Source organism: Protopterus annectens, chromosome 1.part0, assembly GCF_019279795.1.
Source record: "Protopterus annectens isolate FY-2018-M chromosome 1.part0, PAN1.0, whole genome shotgun sequence".
Classification (NCBI taxonomy): domain Eukaryota; kingdom Metazoa; phylum Chordata; order Ceratodontiformes; family Protopteridae; genus Protopterus; species Protopterus annectens.
Window position 1 is genome coordinate 183,725,026 of NC_056725.1, and position 20,679 is coordinate 183,745,704.

The 20,679-nt window shown below is 37.3% G+C and overlaps 1 protein-coding gene across 6 annotated transcripts in view; it reads right to left on the reverse strand.

Moving 5' to 3' along the window:
* LOC122788802 (SPARC-related modular calcium-binding protein 1-like) overlaps positions 1-20,679 on the reverse strand; it is a 1,601,573-nt gene that overhangs the window by 703,116 nt on the left and 877,778 nt on the right. For all 6 annotated transcript variants that reach the window (XM_044055793.1, XM_044055707.1, XM_044056069.1 and 3 more), the window contains exon 4: positions 1,504-1,603. In XM_044055793.1, coding sequence (XP_043911728.1) covers positions 1,504-1,603 — 100 coding nt within the window. The remainder of the gene's footprint in view (positions 1-1,503; positions 1,604-20,679) is intronic.

Genomic DNA, 20,679 nt, shown 5'->3' on the forward strand with positions numbered 1-20,679 from the left:
CTTGACCAGGGCTTTGACTTCATCTATGGCCTTTTGGAAAGGTTTGGATTCTAGAAGTATTCTAGAAAGTGTCCCTAGGCCCTCTGTGTATTCTTTTACAAAGTACTATAAACTTGATTCCTTCTCTAGGTCCTGGTCATGGTTTGCTAGCCTAGGACCATTCTCCAGGGGTTCATTACCTCTTCTCCTTACACTTCCCAAATATAGTAAGCTAGGGTGTCTGTCTATATGGCTAAGGCTATTGCAGCAGTGATCAGTTTGATGAACACAGTACAATTATGTAAGTAAACTTACCATAACAGTAGATGGTTGAATGATCGCTGCTGCATTAGGCACTCCATCTCTCCTGCCTTCTTTTCATCTCTCCCTCCCTCCCTCCCCCTTGTTTTGTGGTCTGTTTTTTTTTATGCCAGCGTATGGACATTTACTTTTTTTTTGTTCCTAGCATTGCCCTTTCAGAGCTCAACCTACCACTTCTGTGGCAAAAAAGCTCTGAAGGGCTTGGTGCCCAAACTTGTGTTTTAGTCATCTCAGCTTGTTTGTTTAGGTGGAAGCAGCCCTGAAGCTTTGGAAGCTGGCTGGCAGTTACATCCTTGACAGGACATAGGCCATATAGTTAAGGCTTCTACAGCAGTGATCATTTGAACATCTACTGTTATGGTAAGTTTACTTACGTAACTGTACTTTCCTGCCTTGACTGAAATAAAAAAAAGAAATAAAAAAACTTGTAGAGAAATAATTTTTAATTTAAATATTATTGCCAACTTTCTAAACTTCTAAACTAAGTATTCAAGCACTTCTGCTAAACTATTGTCTTCAGACATGATTTTTTTTTTTTGTGATAAAACTTCACAGTACTGCTTGAGAAATTTATTGAATTCTCTTTTGGCTTTGTGATATTTTACAGTTTGTGAAAAGTAGCCAAATTCCTATTTTGACATGATACTTGGCCTTGTAGGCTATTTTGTCTGGTGTTTGTTTACTTGAGTAATTCTTACAATGTTCATGCAGTCAGTATGTAACTTTTGGGTTGTGTTTGCTAACCACTGTCTTTACCTTTGAAAACTCACATAGTCACTATTTCAAGCTTCATAGTTTTTGAAGTGCATTCTCTAAAACCACCCAGGTCATTACTTGCCTGTTGGAATAAGTTACTTAACACAAGAAAAGCTGTTGCCATGATAATACTTAATGGAAAAAGAGATAATAGGTAAACATTACAAGAAAAATAAGAGGTAAGATTGTATTAAAGTCACATTTATCTAACACTAAAAAAAATGTTTGGCTTTTATTGTTAAATTACCCTTAGGGAGAAGTCAGTCTTGATAAAAATTTATGCACACAGACTCAAATTTCTAACTTTATTTTTCAAACAGCATTATGGTGTTTTTTGAAGCATATAGATCTATCATTGTAAACCAAGCACATTACATTTTATGGAAAGTTTATGAAAATGTAAATGTAAATAAAAAATATTTAGTGAACTAAAGTTGTATTACCTACCTGTACAGTTTGGAGTCTGGTTTCTGACTGATGTCCCAATGATTGGTTTTCCTTCAGCAGTCACACACCAACAGTACCCAATCTTCTTATGACACTGGACCTACAAGAAAACTAGTATTTTAGAGCACTTGAATGTCAACCTGTAAGACAATACATGTTTTACGTGCAGAGTAAAAATGTATACTGCACCTATATGTGACCTGTCAGTATAATAAGATTATAACACTGTCTTTGCAATTGTCGGTGGAAATTATAAAATAGATAATAAATGCTTATAAAGTGACTAGAACAATTCTCTGCTTGGCCCACACAAAAAAGTTTAATGACAGTAGGTTAAATGTTGCCAAAGATGAGATACTTAGAATATAGTCTCTGTAATACTGGCACCTTCTAGCTTTTGCACAGAATGAACATGAGATTCTGGGGAAAAGCCAGCAAATACTATGAAAATTATACAGAAACAACAACTAAACAAGCCTAGCCCTGATCAAGCAGTTAGGCCTATCTGATTTTTTGGATGCCTCCTGGTTTGTACATGACATTTTTTCTGGGCTTGAGATGGACTGATGCTTATCTGAAAGGTAAACTGTCACTTCCCAGTGCTATCTTGCATGCATTTCTTCATGAAGATGTCTAGTCTGGATGAGATCACTTTGTGGTGGGGTGGTAGTTACAGATGAAGATAATTAAAACAAACCTATGGCTGGCAGCAGGATGATAATCAATCACTTGCAGTGCTCTATCAAGTTTCTGTTTAATGTGCATATTAAAGGAGGAAGTTAACAATGCACATTTGGAGCTGTTTGGAGTAAGGTGATTGTGTCAGCAAGAGAATAGCTGAAAATTACAAACTATCTCCAATGGGAAAAATGTTATTAACATGATCTGAAATTTTCATTACATTTTTTCCCTGACAACTGTAACAATCAGCTCTGCTCAACAAATCAAGCAGCCCATATATAACATTGCCCAACCAAATACTGCAAAGCATATCACCTCAACAGGAATCCTTGCTTTCCTTTTTAGTGCCAACAGTCAACAGCTGGAGAAACCATCATCCAAGGTTTTGTTTCAAAACTCCCTGCCTTTTGAGGATGTGTCTGCCATGTTTTATGCTAGGTTCTGTGTCATTTGTGGTTCTGTATTGCAAATGTTTTGGAGGATATTTTTTTATGTGCTTGTGGCACATGATTTATTGACATTATTGATTTATAGTACAATGCACACATTTTATAGCTCCTTGTATTACAGGTAATGTAGGTAGTAAAGTATTTTACTTTATAATTTAGCACAATGTAGTAATACTCCTTTTTAACTACTCTGTTTTCATTTTAAAGGAGACTTTATTTTAAAAATAATCTACAACTGGATGAAGGAAATGCTTGGTTTATCCACTACTGGCTGGGTTTGATCACAGTTAGGTATAAACAATAATTGCTCCTTCCCAGGAATGGATTATTGCTGTTATGCAGAGCCATTATTGCTATCACATAATGCCATTTTTAAAAAGCACAACTTATTTAAATAATAGCACTGTATTTGCAAACTCCTTCTTTAAGCAGTATCTTTTCACCATTTTAAATGAGTGGATTTAGTTTCCTAAGGTACTGCACATACATTGGAAATATCCATGTTCAGTGTAGATGTTTTAATCTTTTATTAGGACAAATGCATTTTGTGACATTGTTTTCTTTACAGTCTTGGGAGTGTGCATGTATCCTATCATTTACTAGAGGGCGTTTGTAGACTTCTGATATTCCCAGATGAGTTTAAAATGTTTATACCTAACTGTGATCATTCATCCCTGGTTTGGCAGCTATGTCTCTGATGCAAACAAGTAGCCTGTAAATGGTTCATCTCCCAGGCCCCTGCTTACACTTATCAAGGGTACCAGAACTGGTGAGAGATTTGGGATGCATGGCTAGGCTCAAAAAGGCCCTTGTGGTCGTTAGCCTAGTAAATACCTATGAACCTATGTAACAGTTTATACAATTGTTTTGTGACTATATTTCTGTGTGCCTTTTGATGATGGGGAGGGGTTTGTCTTTTATTTGCTATTTCATGCATTTAACTTGTCTGCATTGCAGACTTTGCAAAGCACAGAATGTTAGCTACAGATTTTGCTTTTAATAGCTATAGTTTTATATATTTGTTTCAGTGGTTAATATCTCTGCCATGTTACTTTGCACTTGATATCTTTTTGGTTTGTTTATTCTGCCAGAGTTTTCCTATGATTAATGTTAGATTTACAATGGGTAGACTGACTGATTTGTCTAAACAGAATACAGTTTTGAATAACAAGTAGTTTTTGTTATATAATTATTATATATTATTTCACTATGTTATTAATGGAGTTTTGTTCAATGCTATTTTTACATGCTGAGTCCTCATTTGTTTGTTTTCTTTTCTTTGGTCTTATACAATAGTTAGCCATCAATCATTTTGTCCATTAATACACTCAAACCATTCTTCCTTGGAAGTGACAGTCTTACATTCTACTCAAATTACTGACATTAAATGTCACAAAGACAATGGACGACAAAAGTAATGTACCACATTTTATTGGACCAACATACATTTTAAAATGACTCAAACTTTCGTAGTGCCAACAGCACTTCATTGGTAGTGTCTAGACTAGATATGTTATTAAGTTAGATGCGTGATTTTTGTTTTATTTGGGTGGAATTTTTTTGTGTGTTAGTGTTGTATATTTTAGTTTTTTTCTAGGTTTGGTAATTTCACCATTTTCTCCACAGAAGTGATTATAGCTCATTTAGTTATTTATCTTGTTATATTACATTTATTTCAGTGTCTTGGAGGTTTGTCTAATTATGGTATTGTGTGTTTATGTTTTGCTTCCATGAATGTTGCTCAGTTTTGGTTTTCGCAATTTTTTTTTTGTGCGTACTGTGATTCATCATTTTAGTTTATGGTGCTTACTTCTGTCTATGACAATTTTTCTCCATGACAATCTATAAAACTGTATGTGGCTCTGTCTCTCTTTGGTAAAATGATGTAATCAAGCAGTACATATTTTTTGGCTAGTGTAATCAGAGTGGACATACATATTTTTTAATATTTAAACTTTGTAAGAGATATAGGTGTTGTAATATATGTTTACTATCATGTGATTGAACCATAATTGACTGAAAATGAAATTTTTGAAAGAACTTGACTGAAGACTGACTGAAAGACCATCTGACTGAAGAGCAAAACCCCATTTGACTGACACCCTATTTGACTGATGCCCATTTGACTGACACCCTATTTGACTGATGCCCATTTGACTGACACCCTATTTGACTGATGCCCATTTGACTGAAACCCTATTTGACTGATGCCCATTTCACTGAATCACAAATCACTGAAAATATTCAGTATAAGAAAATACAGCATAAATAATGTTTTTGCAGGGAAATAAGCCCCACCTGCACACCTCATTGGGGGGCTTTGCCCCCACATCCCCTTAATTATATATAATAACTCCATGGCTGCACGACCACTTGAGAAAAGAAAAAAAAACACCATATGCAGTGAATCCGTGTTGTGCACAAGCACTGATAAGATAAGGAAGGACTTATTGAACAGTTTTAGAAATAAATGTGGCCCTGTTTTAGGGGGCTATGGGGCTTTTCACCAGGTATGCTTTTTTCCCTTTTGTTTGGAAAGTTACTTTGGTATACTTGATTATATAGGAAAGAGTTTACCTCACTACTTTTTGTTTTGTTTTGAGATAAAAACTGCATATTTTAGTAATCTTTGGACTTTTAGTACATTATTATAGTTCATTGGTGGATGCAGATAATATTCCTTACATATCTTTCATTTCAAATACTCTGCACTTTACCTTTCACTGTCACCATGAAATCAAACTATTTTAGTAAATTTACCCTACCTGAAGAGAAAGATCTTTTGTGTTCTTACAAATTTGGCATACCTGTGGAATGTACTGTATTGCTAACAAGTAGATTATAGGTTCATAGGTTCATACTAGGCTATCTGCCCTGGGGCAATTATAAGCCTAGCCTGATTCTGTATGGCTTACGCCACCCCTTGATTTGAGTATACTGTGCCCTTTTTAAGGTTTAGTTTACTGTGCCTCTGTCTAATAGTGACACGGGAGTAATCCCTGGGACAAACCTACGATCCCCCATCCACCTATCGAGATTCTTCTTGAAGTGATTCAGTGAGGTGCTCTGCCTCACATGAACTGGAATTCTATTCCAGAGCGAAGGGAGCCTCTGGGTTATGAACCTGTCCCTCCAGCAAGTTCTATTTATTTCTGTGCTGAGGTTCAAGTCCCTCGAGCGTGTGGCTCTAAGGGATTTAGATTTACTGAGGTGGAGCATGTCCATTAATTCTGGATTTGACATAGCTTTGTATGTCAGGCATAGATCGCCTCGAAGTAGGCGGTATGCAACTGAGTAGAGATGGAGTTTTTTTAACCGAGCAGCATATGGCATCTGTTTGAGACCCTTGATCCTGTTGGTGAGATACTTTTGGGGTCTTTCTAATTGCTGTAGGTGTCGGGTAAGGTACATCCCAAAAGGGGCATTGTATTCTATGATGGGCCTGATGAGGGATGAATAAAGGGGCACGATTATCTCTCTTGATCTAGATGTGAAACCCTTCGTGATGAGGTGGGCTATGTAGAAGGTCTTTCTAACCACTTTGGCAATGTGGTTTTCAAAGGAGAGATTGCTATCAACTTGGGTCCCCAGGTCCCTAATAACTTTCTCTGTACTTAATGGGTTACCATCTATGTGGTAATTTGTGGGCACATTGTTTTTGCCAAAGTGTATGACTATACATTTTTTGGCATTTAGCTTTAAACCATGGCGCTGGCACCAGATATCTGTCTCTGTGAGACCTTTTTGAAGGATGTTTGTGTCAGGTGGAGAGTTGATTATGGCGCCCAGTTTGCAATCGTCTGCGAACTTGGTGAGCCATAGTCCTCCCATGTTTGCCTGTACCTCGGAAAAGTATATACCAAACAAGAGTGGTCCCAGGACAGAATCCTGTGGGATGCCACTTGTGACCGGTTTCGAGTCTGACATGGCTCCAGCAACTCTCACTCTGTGGGTTCTATCTTTGAGCCAGTTTGCGACCCATCTTGTGACATAGGGGTTTATATTTAAGCTGGATAGCTTATCTATGATGCCCGAGTGGGGTATTGTGTCAAATGCCTTTGCAAGGTCCAGATAGGCTGTGTGGACTACCTTCCCTTCATCTATGGCTTTGGTGACTGTTTTGAAGAAGTCAACCAGGTTCAAAAGGCAGGATCTGCCCTTGACAAAGCCGAACTGGGTAGAATCTAGTGTCTGTAGGTCCCCAATGTCTTTGTTTATGAGCTCCATGATGATCCTCTCTATAGCCTTGCAGACTAAGCTAGTCAGGCTTATGGGGCGATAGTTTCCAGGGTCCATAGAGGCTCCACCTTTGTGGAGTGGGACCACTGTTGCTGTACGCCATTCTGTGGGCACATATCCTGTAGTGAGGCTGAGATTGTATAGCTGTTTTACTTGAGGGATTAGTTCCTCTTGGAGTTCATGTAGGATGCAACCTGGGATGCCATCTGGTCCCATGGAAGCAGTGTTTTTTGCTTTGGAGAGGGCAGCCTTCACCTGAGCATCAGTGATGTTTGGGAGGCAGCCCTCTGCCAGGATAGATACTTGCTCTTTTGGGTGGGGTGGGGGGGAGTTTGCACTGAACCTGTTTGCCAGGATATTGGCGATGTCTGTGGGTTCACTGTATTTTTTTGTCATTTAGAATCAACTCAGAACAAGTCTGGGAGTTGCATCCCAGGTTTCTAACATAACTGAAAAAAGCCTTATGATTGTCTTTGGTGTCCTGTGCAATTTTTCTCTCGAAGCTGGCCTTGGAGGATTTTATGAGGGATCATAATTTTTTGCTAGTACTGATCAGAGATGCCTTCTCTATTAGGGATTTTGCTCTATCATGTAGTAGCTTCCTCCTTCTGTTGTACAGTTTATTTATGGCAGGGGTCCACCAGACTGGACGCCTGCCTTTGGATGATTGGGTTTTGGTTTTATTTGGGATAGCATGATCCATGCATTCCTGGAGATGTCTGTAGAATGCATTTATATAGGATTCTGCAGTTTGGGCTGTAGTTTCCACTGGCCCTGGGGCCTTGAAGGATTCCACTTCAGTTTTGAGAAGTGAGAAGTTCGCTTTTGAGAAGTTTTTCACTGTGGTTTTCTGGGCTGGGGGTGGGGTCAGGATGTGGACATCCAGTGAAATTAATTTATGGTCTGATCCTACCAATGAGGGATATACTTCTGGTGTGGAGCATAGAGTCCCCATGTTGGTAATGATCAGGTCTAGTATGTTGTCCCCTCTTGTGGGAGTGGTGACTAGTTGTTCCATAGCATTTGAGTTTATAATTTCCAGGAACCTTTGGGCTAATGTGCTGGGGCTTGAGTAGTGCTCCCAGTCAATGTTTGGGTAGTTGAAGTCGCCCAATATAATGGTGTTTGGAGAGATCTTCATGTTCTCCAATGTTTTCAGGAAAGCCGAGTGGGATTCCTGACTTTGAGAGGGTGGTCTGTAGGATGCTATAAACTGAAAAGCAGTCTTGCCCACTGTTAGTTGCACATGGATGGTCTCCGATACTTCATGCAATGCCACTAACCTGGAGGTGTGGATATCCTTGATAAATATGGAAACTCCCCCTCCTTTTGTGGTTCGGTCCGGGTTTGGGGGCCAAAAATATGATATGAGGTATAGCCTGGTAGTGCTGGGGTGCTCTCTGGAGCCTTGAACCAGGTTTCTGTCACTGCACAGATATCGATGTTTCTCCATACTGAGGAGAGCTTCGAGTGTATGCATCTTGAGATTAAGACTTCTGGCATTTAGCAGCATTACCCTTAGTTTCTTGTTCCTTGTGCTGTCTATAGGGGTGGGTTTGACTTTTGAGCCTTTCCTAAAAAAGGCACTATGGGGGTGGCAAGAGCCTTTGCCAATATCCGAAAGCCCAGTGGTGACAGGTGCAAGCCGTCCCTAGTGAAGCAACGTGGCTTGTCGAGCATGTCATCCCAGGCTGGCAGACACTGGATCCCCTTTGAATGACACCAAAATTTTAGCCAATTATTAAAATCAATCATTTTGTCCTTGTACTGTGGCATCATTCTAGGTGAGGGTAAGATGCTGCTCAAGGTCAGGGTCATACCAGCCTGAGCTACATGATCAGAGAGCTCCTCTATGTCTCTTTTCATGTAGTCCAGGGAGGTACATCTCAGGTCATTCACACCAGCATGTACAATGACTGAGTCATATTTGTATTTGCTTTGGAGTGACCTGAGTGCTTGCATTATGTGGCGGATCCTAGCACCCGACAGGCAGCTCACCGTGACCTTCTCTTTATTCAGCCTGGTGAGTGGGACGTCAGTGTGTCTGACAATACAGTCACCTATTACAAGAGTATCAGGTGTGTTATTCAGCCTTAAGGGCTGTGGCTGCTTGGCACACTGACTTTGTGGGTTATGTGTTGTGTGTGTTTTGTTTTGAGGTAGCGTTTGCTTGGATGTCTGCTTTGGAGGTCTCTGTTGCTTAGGTAGATTTTTATTTAGAGCCTCCGAGTATGTTTTTGTGTATTTATGTGTTTGGTTCGCTGATGTGGTGGGACTATGTGATACTGGAATTGTGTTGTGTGAGGTTACCGTCTTCTCCTGACTGGTTACACCAGTTTTGAGATGAGAGAGCTCAGCCTCCAGTTTGGCTAAATAGTTGCATCTCTCACATATATTTGAACCTGTTTGGAGGAGGAGAGGGTTGTCCGTGTACATGAGACAGTTGTAACATTGCCTCAAAATTCCCAGATTCACCAGCTGGACTGGAGAGGAAACCATTGACTGACCTTTGGACATGCTAGAGTAATATAGGGAAACTGAATTTAAGATGGACCAATAGAGGACAGGGTAATCGTAGAGAGTATAAGAGTAAGTAGTGCTTATGGTTTAATAGTGCTAACTTGTAGGATTACTTAATTGGACCAGTGAAGGGCCTTAGAATGAGAATATGGTGTTTAAATTGAGAGAGAGAGCAGACTTTGTGGAGCCAGGAATAGTTTAAACCCAATTAGGCAGCGCTGCCTGCTGTTGCGCTATGCACAAAAACACGCAAAACCACGCAAAAGAGGGTTTTAAGAGAAGAAGATGAAGGAGTTTTGGAAATGACCCAAAATGGACAATAAAACTACAGTTTCAAGTCAGTAACCACTCCCACAGGGGCAGGCAGGCTGCTCAATGTTTTTCACTGCCACTGATCAACAGAGAGACTTCCCTTTAGCCCAAGCAAAAAATGGCCTCACAGAAACTTACAAACAGTTCAAAAGTGGGAAAAAAGCAAGATTTGTTTTTGTTTTTTTTGTTTTTTCAGAGATAGCAGAGGTTCACAAGTATCAACAAGTTATAACAGTGCAGTAAATGACCCCACACAAGAGTGCTAGGCCAAAGACAGATAAAATGCAAGTTTTGAGAAAAAAAACGATTTTAAAAATAAGTGCAAACCGGAAATTCAGTAAACAGCTCTAGGTTGTGCTCTAAATACAGTTACTAATGCAGAAATCAAGTTTAACAAGCCAGAAAATGCTCAAAATAGGCAGCTATGCAGAAAAACTTAGCAAATAAACAGAGGAAAAATACTTAAAATCTCAAAAGTGGCTCCTTTCTTCTCTCAGCGTTTTCTCCTCTTGGTGAGTGCTTCACCAACAGCCAACAAGCCTGAAAAGACGCCAAAACCACGAGGCAACCAGGTTTTAAGAGAGGAAGATGAAGGAGTTTTGGAATTGACCCAAAATGGCCAATAAAACTACAGCAGAGGTTCACAAGTATCAACAAGTTATAACAGTGCAGTAAATGACCCCACACAAGAGTGCTAGGCCAAAGACAGATAAAATGCAAGTTTTGAGAAAAAAACGATTTTAAAAATAAGTGCAAACAGGAAATTCAGTAAACAGCTAAATGCTAAAATGGCAGTCAAGCAACTCATACAAACAATAGCCACTGCCTTTGAATGCATGGTGCTAATTGCCAGAGCTATATTAATGTCAAAGGCAGCTGCACCATTACAAAACTGACCAGGAAGAAGACCTTGAGGAATACTTGGGGGCTGAAGAGTGGTATAACAACCAGGAAGGTTGGGCTAGAGTAACTGGGCTAGAATCCTCTCAGATCAGCTTGCTGTGAAGCTTTAAAAGCCTTCATGGACATGAATGAGGCTTGATTATTAAACTATGAAAAAAGTAAAAAGTCATTGTTTGCCTGAACTGATATAATCTCTGAAACTCAAGCTCAACAATTTCAAGGCTGGACATTTTCCCCTAACAAAATGGCATGACCTCAGTTATATGATCTAAACATGTACCTAAACTGTAGTTAGATTTTAAAGGTCAGTATGCAAAAAAGTAATGACCGAAGTCTTAACCACTAATAAAGCTGAAAGGGCTTTAATTGCTTCTTTATAAAAGTGGGTACTTCAAAGCAATCCCAAGTATGAAGAAAGTTTTGCTGTATTGTTAGGAAGATTGTTATGCAATAAACTATATTTAAAGCTGAACAGTCTAAACCTTTGATAAAGCATGTGTCAAATTCTGGTAGCAAACAGAAAGCATCAGTTGCAGACATATTCTGTTTTAATTATAGGAAAATGGGTCACATTCCTTATTTTTGTACTAGTAGTTTTAAAACTGTTTTATCTGGGAAAACTGCAACATTAATAAGTATGTTATTAATGATATTATGTGACATTATGGCAATGGAATTTGATGAACTATCTACAGGGGCATAGCTAACTATGCCTTTTGTCTTAACTGACAACAGGGAGCTGTAAGGACTTCTACATTCAGGCAGGGAAAAAGCAGTTTATGTTTTCTGCACTCATTGAGGCAGAAAATAATAAAATTCAAACTGAGCTTGTAAAGATTTTTCACCTTGTTGTTGAATTCTCAGATAAACACACAGTATGATGATGGAGAAAGATTGTCCTCACTTTAAAGATCTATTAAGGCAGTAGGAGAAGAGTATTCGTTTTGATAAACTAGATCATCAGCAGTTAGTGGAGGAGCTAACTACATCATCAGCAATGTAGAGGAGGGGCTGTAAAAAAAAGTAAGTAAGGGAAGATTCTGCAAAACATGTGTCTGTAAACAATGAATAAATTAAAACTGAATATAAATGTTCACTTTGCAGAGTGAAAGAAACTAGAGAAGAAAAGGAAAGGAAAGGGTTGTGGTTTCACATGCTGAGAAAGGAGACCTATTTATACAAGGAAACACAAACTAGAGGCTAATGTATACTAAGGTAGAAGATCAGCTTTAACAGATTCTGAATAATATTTCTGTTGAGACAAAATACAAAATTGCTAAGAACTGGGTTTATAAAGGAAAAGAAAAAAATAAGGTGGAGAGGTATGGTAACTTAAGAATACTAGTATGAGCTGCCCTTTTCAGGACAAGACATATTGGTAGGAAAAGAGAGGAGGCAGTGCCTTTTCTCATGACAGGCTGACCCTAAAAAAAAAAAAAAAAAAAAAAAACTCCAGTACTACTTAACCTTCAGGTAAGCCAGATAAACTTTAAAAAGGCACAGTGGAAACAGATATGACACAGCTGAGAAAGGGTAAACATAGCTTGAGATTTAGGGAAAGAAACTGAACAAAATGTTCCCATTTCTTACACATACTTCTAAAGACACAATGATTTACTGTAGAGAAAAAGGGCAGAGGAAGCAGAATGTTAGTTATTTCTGTAGAAACATTGCAGAAACCAGTTCATGAAGTTAACACATAATCATTTAATAGAACAACACCAAGGAATGGACAAGACTGAAGCATGGATCCTAGCAAGGTTTTACCAGCCAAGGATAATGAAAGAAGATGAGACCTTCAATGCTAGATTACCTGAATACCAGAAAGACAACCCTTCACCCTGGCATCACAAATTCTTTGAATCTAATGCATGTCTGGAATGAAACATGTGAACCTGATACTATATACATCATTGGGCCATCGGTAAAATCCAAAAGTGGGTTATAGTACATTTTGGACATTTTAGAGAATGCTACTAAGTACCCTAAGGCTATTCCCCTCAGCAAGACTAATATCACTTCAATAGTTAGGGAGTTAGTGTTACTATTTTCCAGTATAAGAATGCTTAAGGAAATCGTCTCCAATCATGGGACACTATTTATGTCCAGAATAATGCACCAACAGTGTCAATGCTTTAAGGCCAAGCAGTTAAAAACCTTAGTGTTATCATCCCCAGTTAGATCATTTGGTAGAGCATTTTGGGTGAATGTTGAAATTCATGTGGAGAAAAGTTATTAAGGAACTGGGATGAGATAACAGAATGCCTCCTCTTTGCATTAGAGAAGTGCTACAAGCCTGAGCAGGAGTAGCTATATGGCAGATACTGTTACGGATAGTTAAATATTGCCAGAGAACCTTGCGAAGAGAAAGAGAAAACCACAATTAAAAGTGTCAAAGAAAACTATCGTAACTTACAAGACCAACTGAAAACAGTAATGTCCATCATATACAAATATGAAAAGAGCTCATGCCCCAAAACAAGGAATGTGTAATAGGAGTAGAAGGACAAAGGAATTTAAAGCTGACCCACATGCTAGTTCTGGTCCCTTCTGCAGAAAATATGTTGCCTAAATGGCAGGGTCCATTAGATACAATAGAAATGTTAAACAATGTAAACAAACTACAGGGTTAAACAACTAGTAAAAGAATACCAGAAGAAATATAGTATAACAACATCCTAAAACCAGAAAACCATGAAAATAAGAACAGAGCTCTGTAGTTAGTTTAGCACCACAGACTAACAGTCCTAGTGAAAAATGAAAGTGAACATTTACATATCCAGCTTGGGCAGAAGTCACATCATTTAAGCCATAGACCAACAGATGGGAAAGTTTTTGATAAGAAATAAAGACATAGCCTCAGAACTAACTGGCAGAACCAATAATATCAACACTGTTCCTGTAGAAAAGGTAAACGTATAGCCTTACATAACCAAATACACAGAGAAAAGCTGCACAAGAGGAAGTACAGAATGTTCATGATAGATCTCAGATTCTGGGTGAGCAAATAGCTGTATCTAAGGAAAAGATTTTTTGAGCTGTTATATGGAATCAGAATTGTCAAGACATACTGAAACCTTGCTGAGTTTAATGCTGGTGGCTGTAAAAAAGGCAATTGCTAGAAAATGGAAATCAAAGTCTAAACCAATCATGCTAAAAGTACTAAATATAGTAAGAGAGATAAAAGAACCGTAAATGGGATCTTTCAAAAAGGGTAGGTGCAAATTACATAAAAAAAGAATTGTGAGAACAACAAATGCAGAATAATTTTTTGGAGGAGGAATGAGGTTTAAGGGAAGGCAGTAATTGAATGAATTACGTAATCTTTCAATGACAAAGACTGTACAGCATATTATATGTGAAGTATAATGTTTGCAACTGGAAATATGTCATTATGGTTTGTTTACATTTATATAAATGTATGATTGTCTATGTCATAAGTGATAATTGAATAAATATGTTTCTTGTATAAAAAAGATGTGTGATGATAAATTAAATAATGCTGATAAATCATTTACATTTTGTATATGTTAAATCACCTCTGCCATTTTAAGACTAATGTATGATGTTACCCTTAAGAATTTTCATTGTCCAGAATGCATTGCAATTTCTAAGCTATAGTTGCTTGTGAGATGCAAAGATGTTAGCACTGGTTATGCTGCACTGCCATGTTGTTGTGTTGAGTTGCTATATTCTTACATACAACAGTTAACTCTTTGACTATACTGATGATGTTACCTAATATTTCTGACTTGACCAATGAGAATAAATTGGTAACCATTAGTACAAGCTCTAACCTTATGTCAAAACTGGGATCTTCTTGATGAAAAAATGTATTGGCAGTTATAAAACTGTGATACACCATCATCAGTGAGCCCATAAGTTAAGAGTGGAATATTTTAGTGATAAAAGTTATTTTACCCTGCAAATTTTAATTTTATTTAATTTTATTGAATTTGAAATGTTCAGCCTAGAAGAGCTGAATTTTATCAATGATGAGAAAGTTTAACCCACCACAGCCATTTGACTTCTCAAAACTCTTTTTCTGCCCTATCTGGAGAAATAAGTTCTCATGCTTTCATACAACAACCAAATTAAATAATGAAATAGAGGACATCCAGGTGAATCTACTTCTGTATGCAATAGGTTGTGAAGTAGAGACCATATACAATTCACAGAGGACCAGAGTATTACATACAAGTAAGTGATTAAACTCAATTAACATTTTATGCCAAAAAATATATAATTCACAAAAGGGGCAAGTTTCCACATATGTGCACAACCAAAGGGTGGATGAACTGAAGCATCTGTAAGAAAACAACATGAACTGGTAGAAAATTGTGGGTTTAATGGCACGAAAATTGAACAAATAATCAACAGAAAAGCGATTGGGCTGGATGATATAGAAATGTCTCCAAACGTGCAATTTGAACTTAATTGTATTTTAATAAGGGCAATACAAATGGAGAGGAAGAATTAATAAAAATTCAGAATTTCAGTTTAAGTATAGCAAATTATGTGTGTGAGTTAAAATGCAAAGTTAAAGACAAGATCCCTAAGAGGCATAATTCTGATCAAGCAAACATATGTTCAAAAAGTAGAGTGAGAGTAAGCCTTGCAAATGAGTAAGTTATAAGCATTACCATAATGATCCAAGCAGTGTTCTGCATGTGGTAGCTATAACTATTACCATAATGATCCAAGCAGTGTGCTGCATGTGTTAGTCATAACTATTACCATAATTATCCAAGCAGTGTGTTGCATGTGGTAGTTATAAGCATTATCACATGCAGCACTCTGCTCTGATTGTTATGGTAATGCTTATAACTACCACATGCAGCACACTGTTCTAATCAGAGCGATCAGAGCAGTGTGCTGCATGTAGCAGTTATAACCATTACCATAATGATCCAAGCAGTGTGCTGCATGTGATAGGTATAAGCATTACCATAGCGATTAGAGCAGTGTGCTGCATGTGGTAGGTATAACCATTACCATAGTGATCAGAGCAGTGTGCTGCATGTGGTAGTTATAAGCATTACCATAATGATCCAAGCAGTGTGCTACATGTGGTAGTATAACCATTACCATAATGATCCTAGCAGTGTGCTGCATGTGGTAGTTATAAGAATTACCATAGCAATTAGAGCAGTGTGCTGCATGTGGCAGTTATAAGTATTAGCATGATGATTGGAGCAGTGCACTGCATGTGGTAGTTATAACCATTACCATAATGACCCAAGCAGTGTGCTGCATGTGGTAGCTATAAGCATTACCATAATAAACAGAGCAGTGTGCTACATATGGTAGTTATAACCATTACCATAATGAACAGAGCAGTGTGCTGCATGTGGTAGTTATAACCATTACCATAATGAACAGAGCATTGTGTTGCATGTGGCAGTTATAAGCATTACTGTAATGATCAGAGCAGTGCACTGCATGTGGTAGTTATAACCATTACCATAATGAACAGAGCAGTGTGCTGCATGTGGTAGTTATAAACATTGCCATAATGAACAGAGCAATGTGCTAAATGTGGTTGTTGTAACCATTACCATAATGAATACAGCAGTGTTCTGCATGTGGTAGTTATAACCATTACCATAATGATCCAAGCAGTGTGCTGCATGTGGCAGTTGTATCTATTACCATAATGAACTGCACAATGTGCTGCATGTGGTAGTTGTAACCATTACCATAATGAATAGAACAGTACACTGCGTGTGGTAGTTGTAACCATTACCATAATGATCAGAGCAATGTTCTGTATGTGGTAGTTATAACAATTATCATAATGAACAGAGTGGTGTACTGCATGTGGTAGTTATAACTATTACCATAATGAGCACAGCAATGTGCTGCATGTGTTAGCTGTAACCATTACCATAATGAACAGAGCAATGTCTTGCATGTGGTAGTTATAACCATTACCATAATGATCCACGATTTGTGATGCATGTGGTAGTTATAACCATTTCCATAACAAGCAGAGCAATGTGCTGCATGTGGTAGTTGTAACCATTACTATAATGAATAAAGCAGTATATGGCATGTGGTAGTTATAACCATTACCATAATGAACAGAGCAATGTGCTGCATGTTGTAGTTGTAACCATTACTATAATGAACAGAGCAGTGTACTGCATTTGGTAGTTATAACCATTACCATAATGAACAGAGCAATGTGCTGCATGTGGTAGTTGTAACCATTACCATAATGAACAGAGCAGTATGCTGCATGTGGTAGTTGTAAACATTACTATAATGAATAGAGCAGTGTTCTGCATGTGGTAGTTATAACTGTTACCATAATGAGCAGAGCAATGTGCTGCATGTGGGAGTTATAACCATTACCATAATGATCCAAGATTTGTGATGCATGTGGTAGTTATAACCCTTTCCATAACAAACAGAACAATGTGCTGTATGTGGTAGTTGTAACCATTACTATAATGAATAAAGCAGTACACGCCATGTGGTAGTTATGACCATTACCATAATGAACAGAGCAATGTGCTACATGTGGTAGTTGTAACCATTACCATAATGAACAGAGCAGTGTACTGCATTTGGTAGTTATAACCATTACCATAATGAACAGAGCAATGTGCTGCATGTGGTAGTTGTAACCAAAATGTACAGAGCAGTGTGCTGCATGTGGTAGTTGTAAACATTACCATAATGAATAAAGCAGTGTTCTGCATGTGGTAGTTATAACCATCACCGTAATGAACAGAGTAGTGTACTGCATTTGGTAGTTATAACCATTACCATAATGAACAGAGCAGTGTGCTGCATGTGGTAGAAAATGTAAGTGGTGTAAGAGACTGGAACAGTTTGTTGTCATTATTATTAATTTATTTATTTATTTTTAGCTAATAAAAAGGTTGCTTCTACAAAAGAAATTAACAATGCTGTTGATGGAGCATTTTTCTTGGGTTTAGTCATTACTGTACCAAACAAGACAGTCCAAACCAGTAAAAGTAAAGCAAAAAAGGTCCAGGCCACCAGTGAAATGAATCTTCAGTTCTTTTATTTTAAATCCAACAACAAATGAGCGCTTTCGTCTACCAAGTGAGACTTCTTCAGATAAAACAGTACTGGTGCCACTCTTAATTTATACAAAATGCCTTAATTAACCTAATTAACTAATAAACAAAATGTTTAAAAAATTTTAAAGCTCCACCACCAAGTGGTTTCTGGCTCTTTGGTTGTTTTATCAAACACCACAAACATCACAAGTTTAGAAAATCTATTAATGGAATTAAAAGATTGTTTAAAACAATCATTATATAAAATAAAAAATAATAAAACTTCAATCTTGATTGTGTTTTTTTATGTATTTAATGTAGCCCTTTATGCACTAAAATGCTCTAACCTACAACAATGAAATCACACTCTACCTGCTGTCTCTGCTAAAATAGCCTTAATACTAATATATTCATTCAGGCCTGGACTAATATTAGCCTTCAGCCTCAATTGCCATCTAAGTTTGCTATTGAGTAATATGTTCCTCATGTCCCCTCCTCTGGGGTTATTTTTAACCAAATCAATAATCACAAACTTGAAACCCCTAAATGAAGTACAGAAAACTGAGTGTTTATAAAGGGCACTGGTTTCTTTCCTATTTCTAATGTCATATATGTGTTCATATATTCTGTCTTTTAGTGCCCTTTCGGTTTTTCCTACGTAAAATGATGAACACTTTGTGCAGATAGCCAAATATACTAACATCTTGATTTGACAATTACCCTTACAAAATTTGATTATGCTACCTAAACCATTTTTCAATTTAATGAATTCTTCTTTGAAAATATGTGAACATTGCCCACACCTACCACATGAACTGGTTGTTTTTTTGATATTATCTAAATTATTACCCTTTTCAAGCAACCTTTTAAAATTAATACATGTCTTGTATATAAAATGAGGTCTATTACCTACCTCCTCATAAACTTCTTTGCTGGTTTTTAATATGGACCAATTAGTTTCCACTATTTTTGTGAACAAATCAGAAAACCCATTATACTCAGTAATACATGCCCCTAAAAAGTTTCTTGTCTCTTTCTCAGGTTCTACTACTATTGTGAAAGGTTGACCTAATAAGGACTTATATTTAATCCCCCAACCATTGTAGACTTCCTCCAAAATTTTACCAACCATTTCTCTTGGGTATCCTCTCTCTACAAACTTTTCACCCAAGAAAATAAATTCATTTAATAGGGCCTGATAATCAGATGTCATCCTCGCTATCCTAACAGTCTGTCCCTTAATGAGGCTTCTTTTTTGGTGAAATGGGTGAAAACTATCATGGTGCAAATAACTATTGCACCATGTATTCTTACGAAAGATACTGGACTTAAAACCCTGTGGTACTTTGCTGATGGTGATGTCCAGATAATTAATACTCTGGTCTTCAACATTATGTGTGAATGAAAGGAAATCAGTAGTAAGGTTTAAATAATAAATAAATTCCTCCATATTTTCTTTTGACCCTTCACAAATCACAAAAATGTCGTCCAAAAATCTCAAGTAGCATTTAATTTGCTTCCTAAATCTACTTTTTAATATGTATCTTTCTTCCCATTCTAACATCACCAAATTGGCGTAAATGGGAGCACAAGCTGCCCCCATAGCTACGCCACTAACTTGTCTATAGTACTCTCCTTGGAAGCCAATATAATTATTGTCTAATACGACCTCCATAAGTTCCAGTATCAATAATTTTTGGTCGTGGGGTACATCTAGATGCTTATGAATGCTTTCTTCAAAGAATTCAAAACCCTCCACTCTGGGAATACATGTAAATAAATCCTTTACATCTATGGTTAAAAATTTACATTCTTCGGACCACAGGTCGTTGTTTATTTTACCAAGAAAGTCCCAAGAATCCTTAATCAAATGTTCTTGCTTTACTATTATATTTTTAATAGTTTTATCAATATAGACTGCTAGGGGGTGAGGTTTAGAATTTTTTGCTGAGACTATTGGCCTAAATGGGGGCTCTAAAATGGATTTGTAAACTTTTGGTACTCCAAAAAATTATGGAATAATTGGATGTAGTTGCCTCAAAAAATGGTATGTCGTTTTCTCTACTCTATTTTCAATCAAATATTCATCCAATAGGGAGTCAATCCTCCTGTAGGCTATTTTTATCTCATTATGTGACACTGAAGTGTACGTATTCAAATTCATCAAGATGTCAGTTAGAACATTATTGTATTCCTCATGGTTATACAAAACCACTCCCCTACCTTTGTCCGGCTTCATAATTCTAATATTATTTTGTGCTTTTAAGGCCTCTAACAAACCCTCTTCTTCCTTATTCAAATTATGATGTTGCCTTTCCTTTCTATTATTCATATATGCCTCATAAATCTCATTCGTAACTATATTCTCAAATGTATATATAGCCGGATGCAAAGGGGGGTTGTAAATACTGTTCCTAACCAATCCTTTATTTAAAGTGGAACTTTCATTCACTGTTTTTTTATGAATTAATTTAAGGTTTAATTTTCTAAGGTATAACTTCAGTTCCACTAAAATGTGGGCTAAATCCCCATACTTAGACCTAACAAACTTGAATCCCTTTGAAAACAAGTCAAAATGTTTTTTCTCCAACTCTATAGATGTATAATTAAAAATTTTGAAACCTTTATATTCAAAAACTATACCATTGGTGTCTTGTGTAATATCATTTATCTGCCCTTCCTCCCCATGTTTTTCCATCCATAATTGTTCCCATATGAATTCATTGGAAGACCTGGATCTGAGGGAATTCGGGCCTTGCTTGCCAGACGTTGTGATCTCCTGGGGCCTAAAAAAGGTTCAATAGGCTCTGAAAAAGAGTCCAATTCATCCAAAACCCTATTATTAACCCCCACTCCCTGTTCATTTCTATCTTGAAAACGGGGTCTAAAAGAATTACTAGGTCCATCAGTATCATGATAATTTAATGGGGCCCTTTCATATAATTTGTTTTTATTATTATAATTCTTAAAATTATTAATAGGTCCTGGGTAACTCTTACCCTTAATATATCCCTGTCTCTAATGAATTTCTTTTGTTT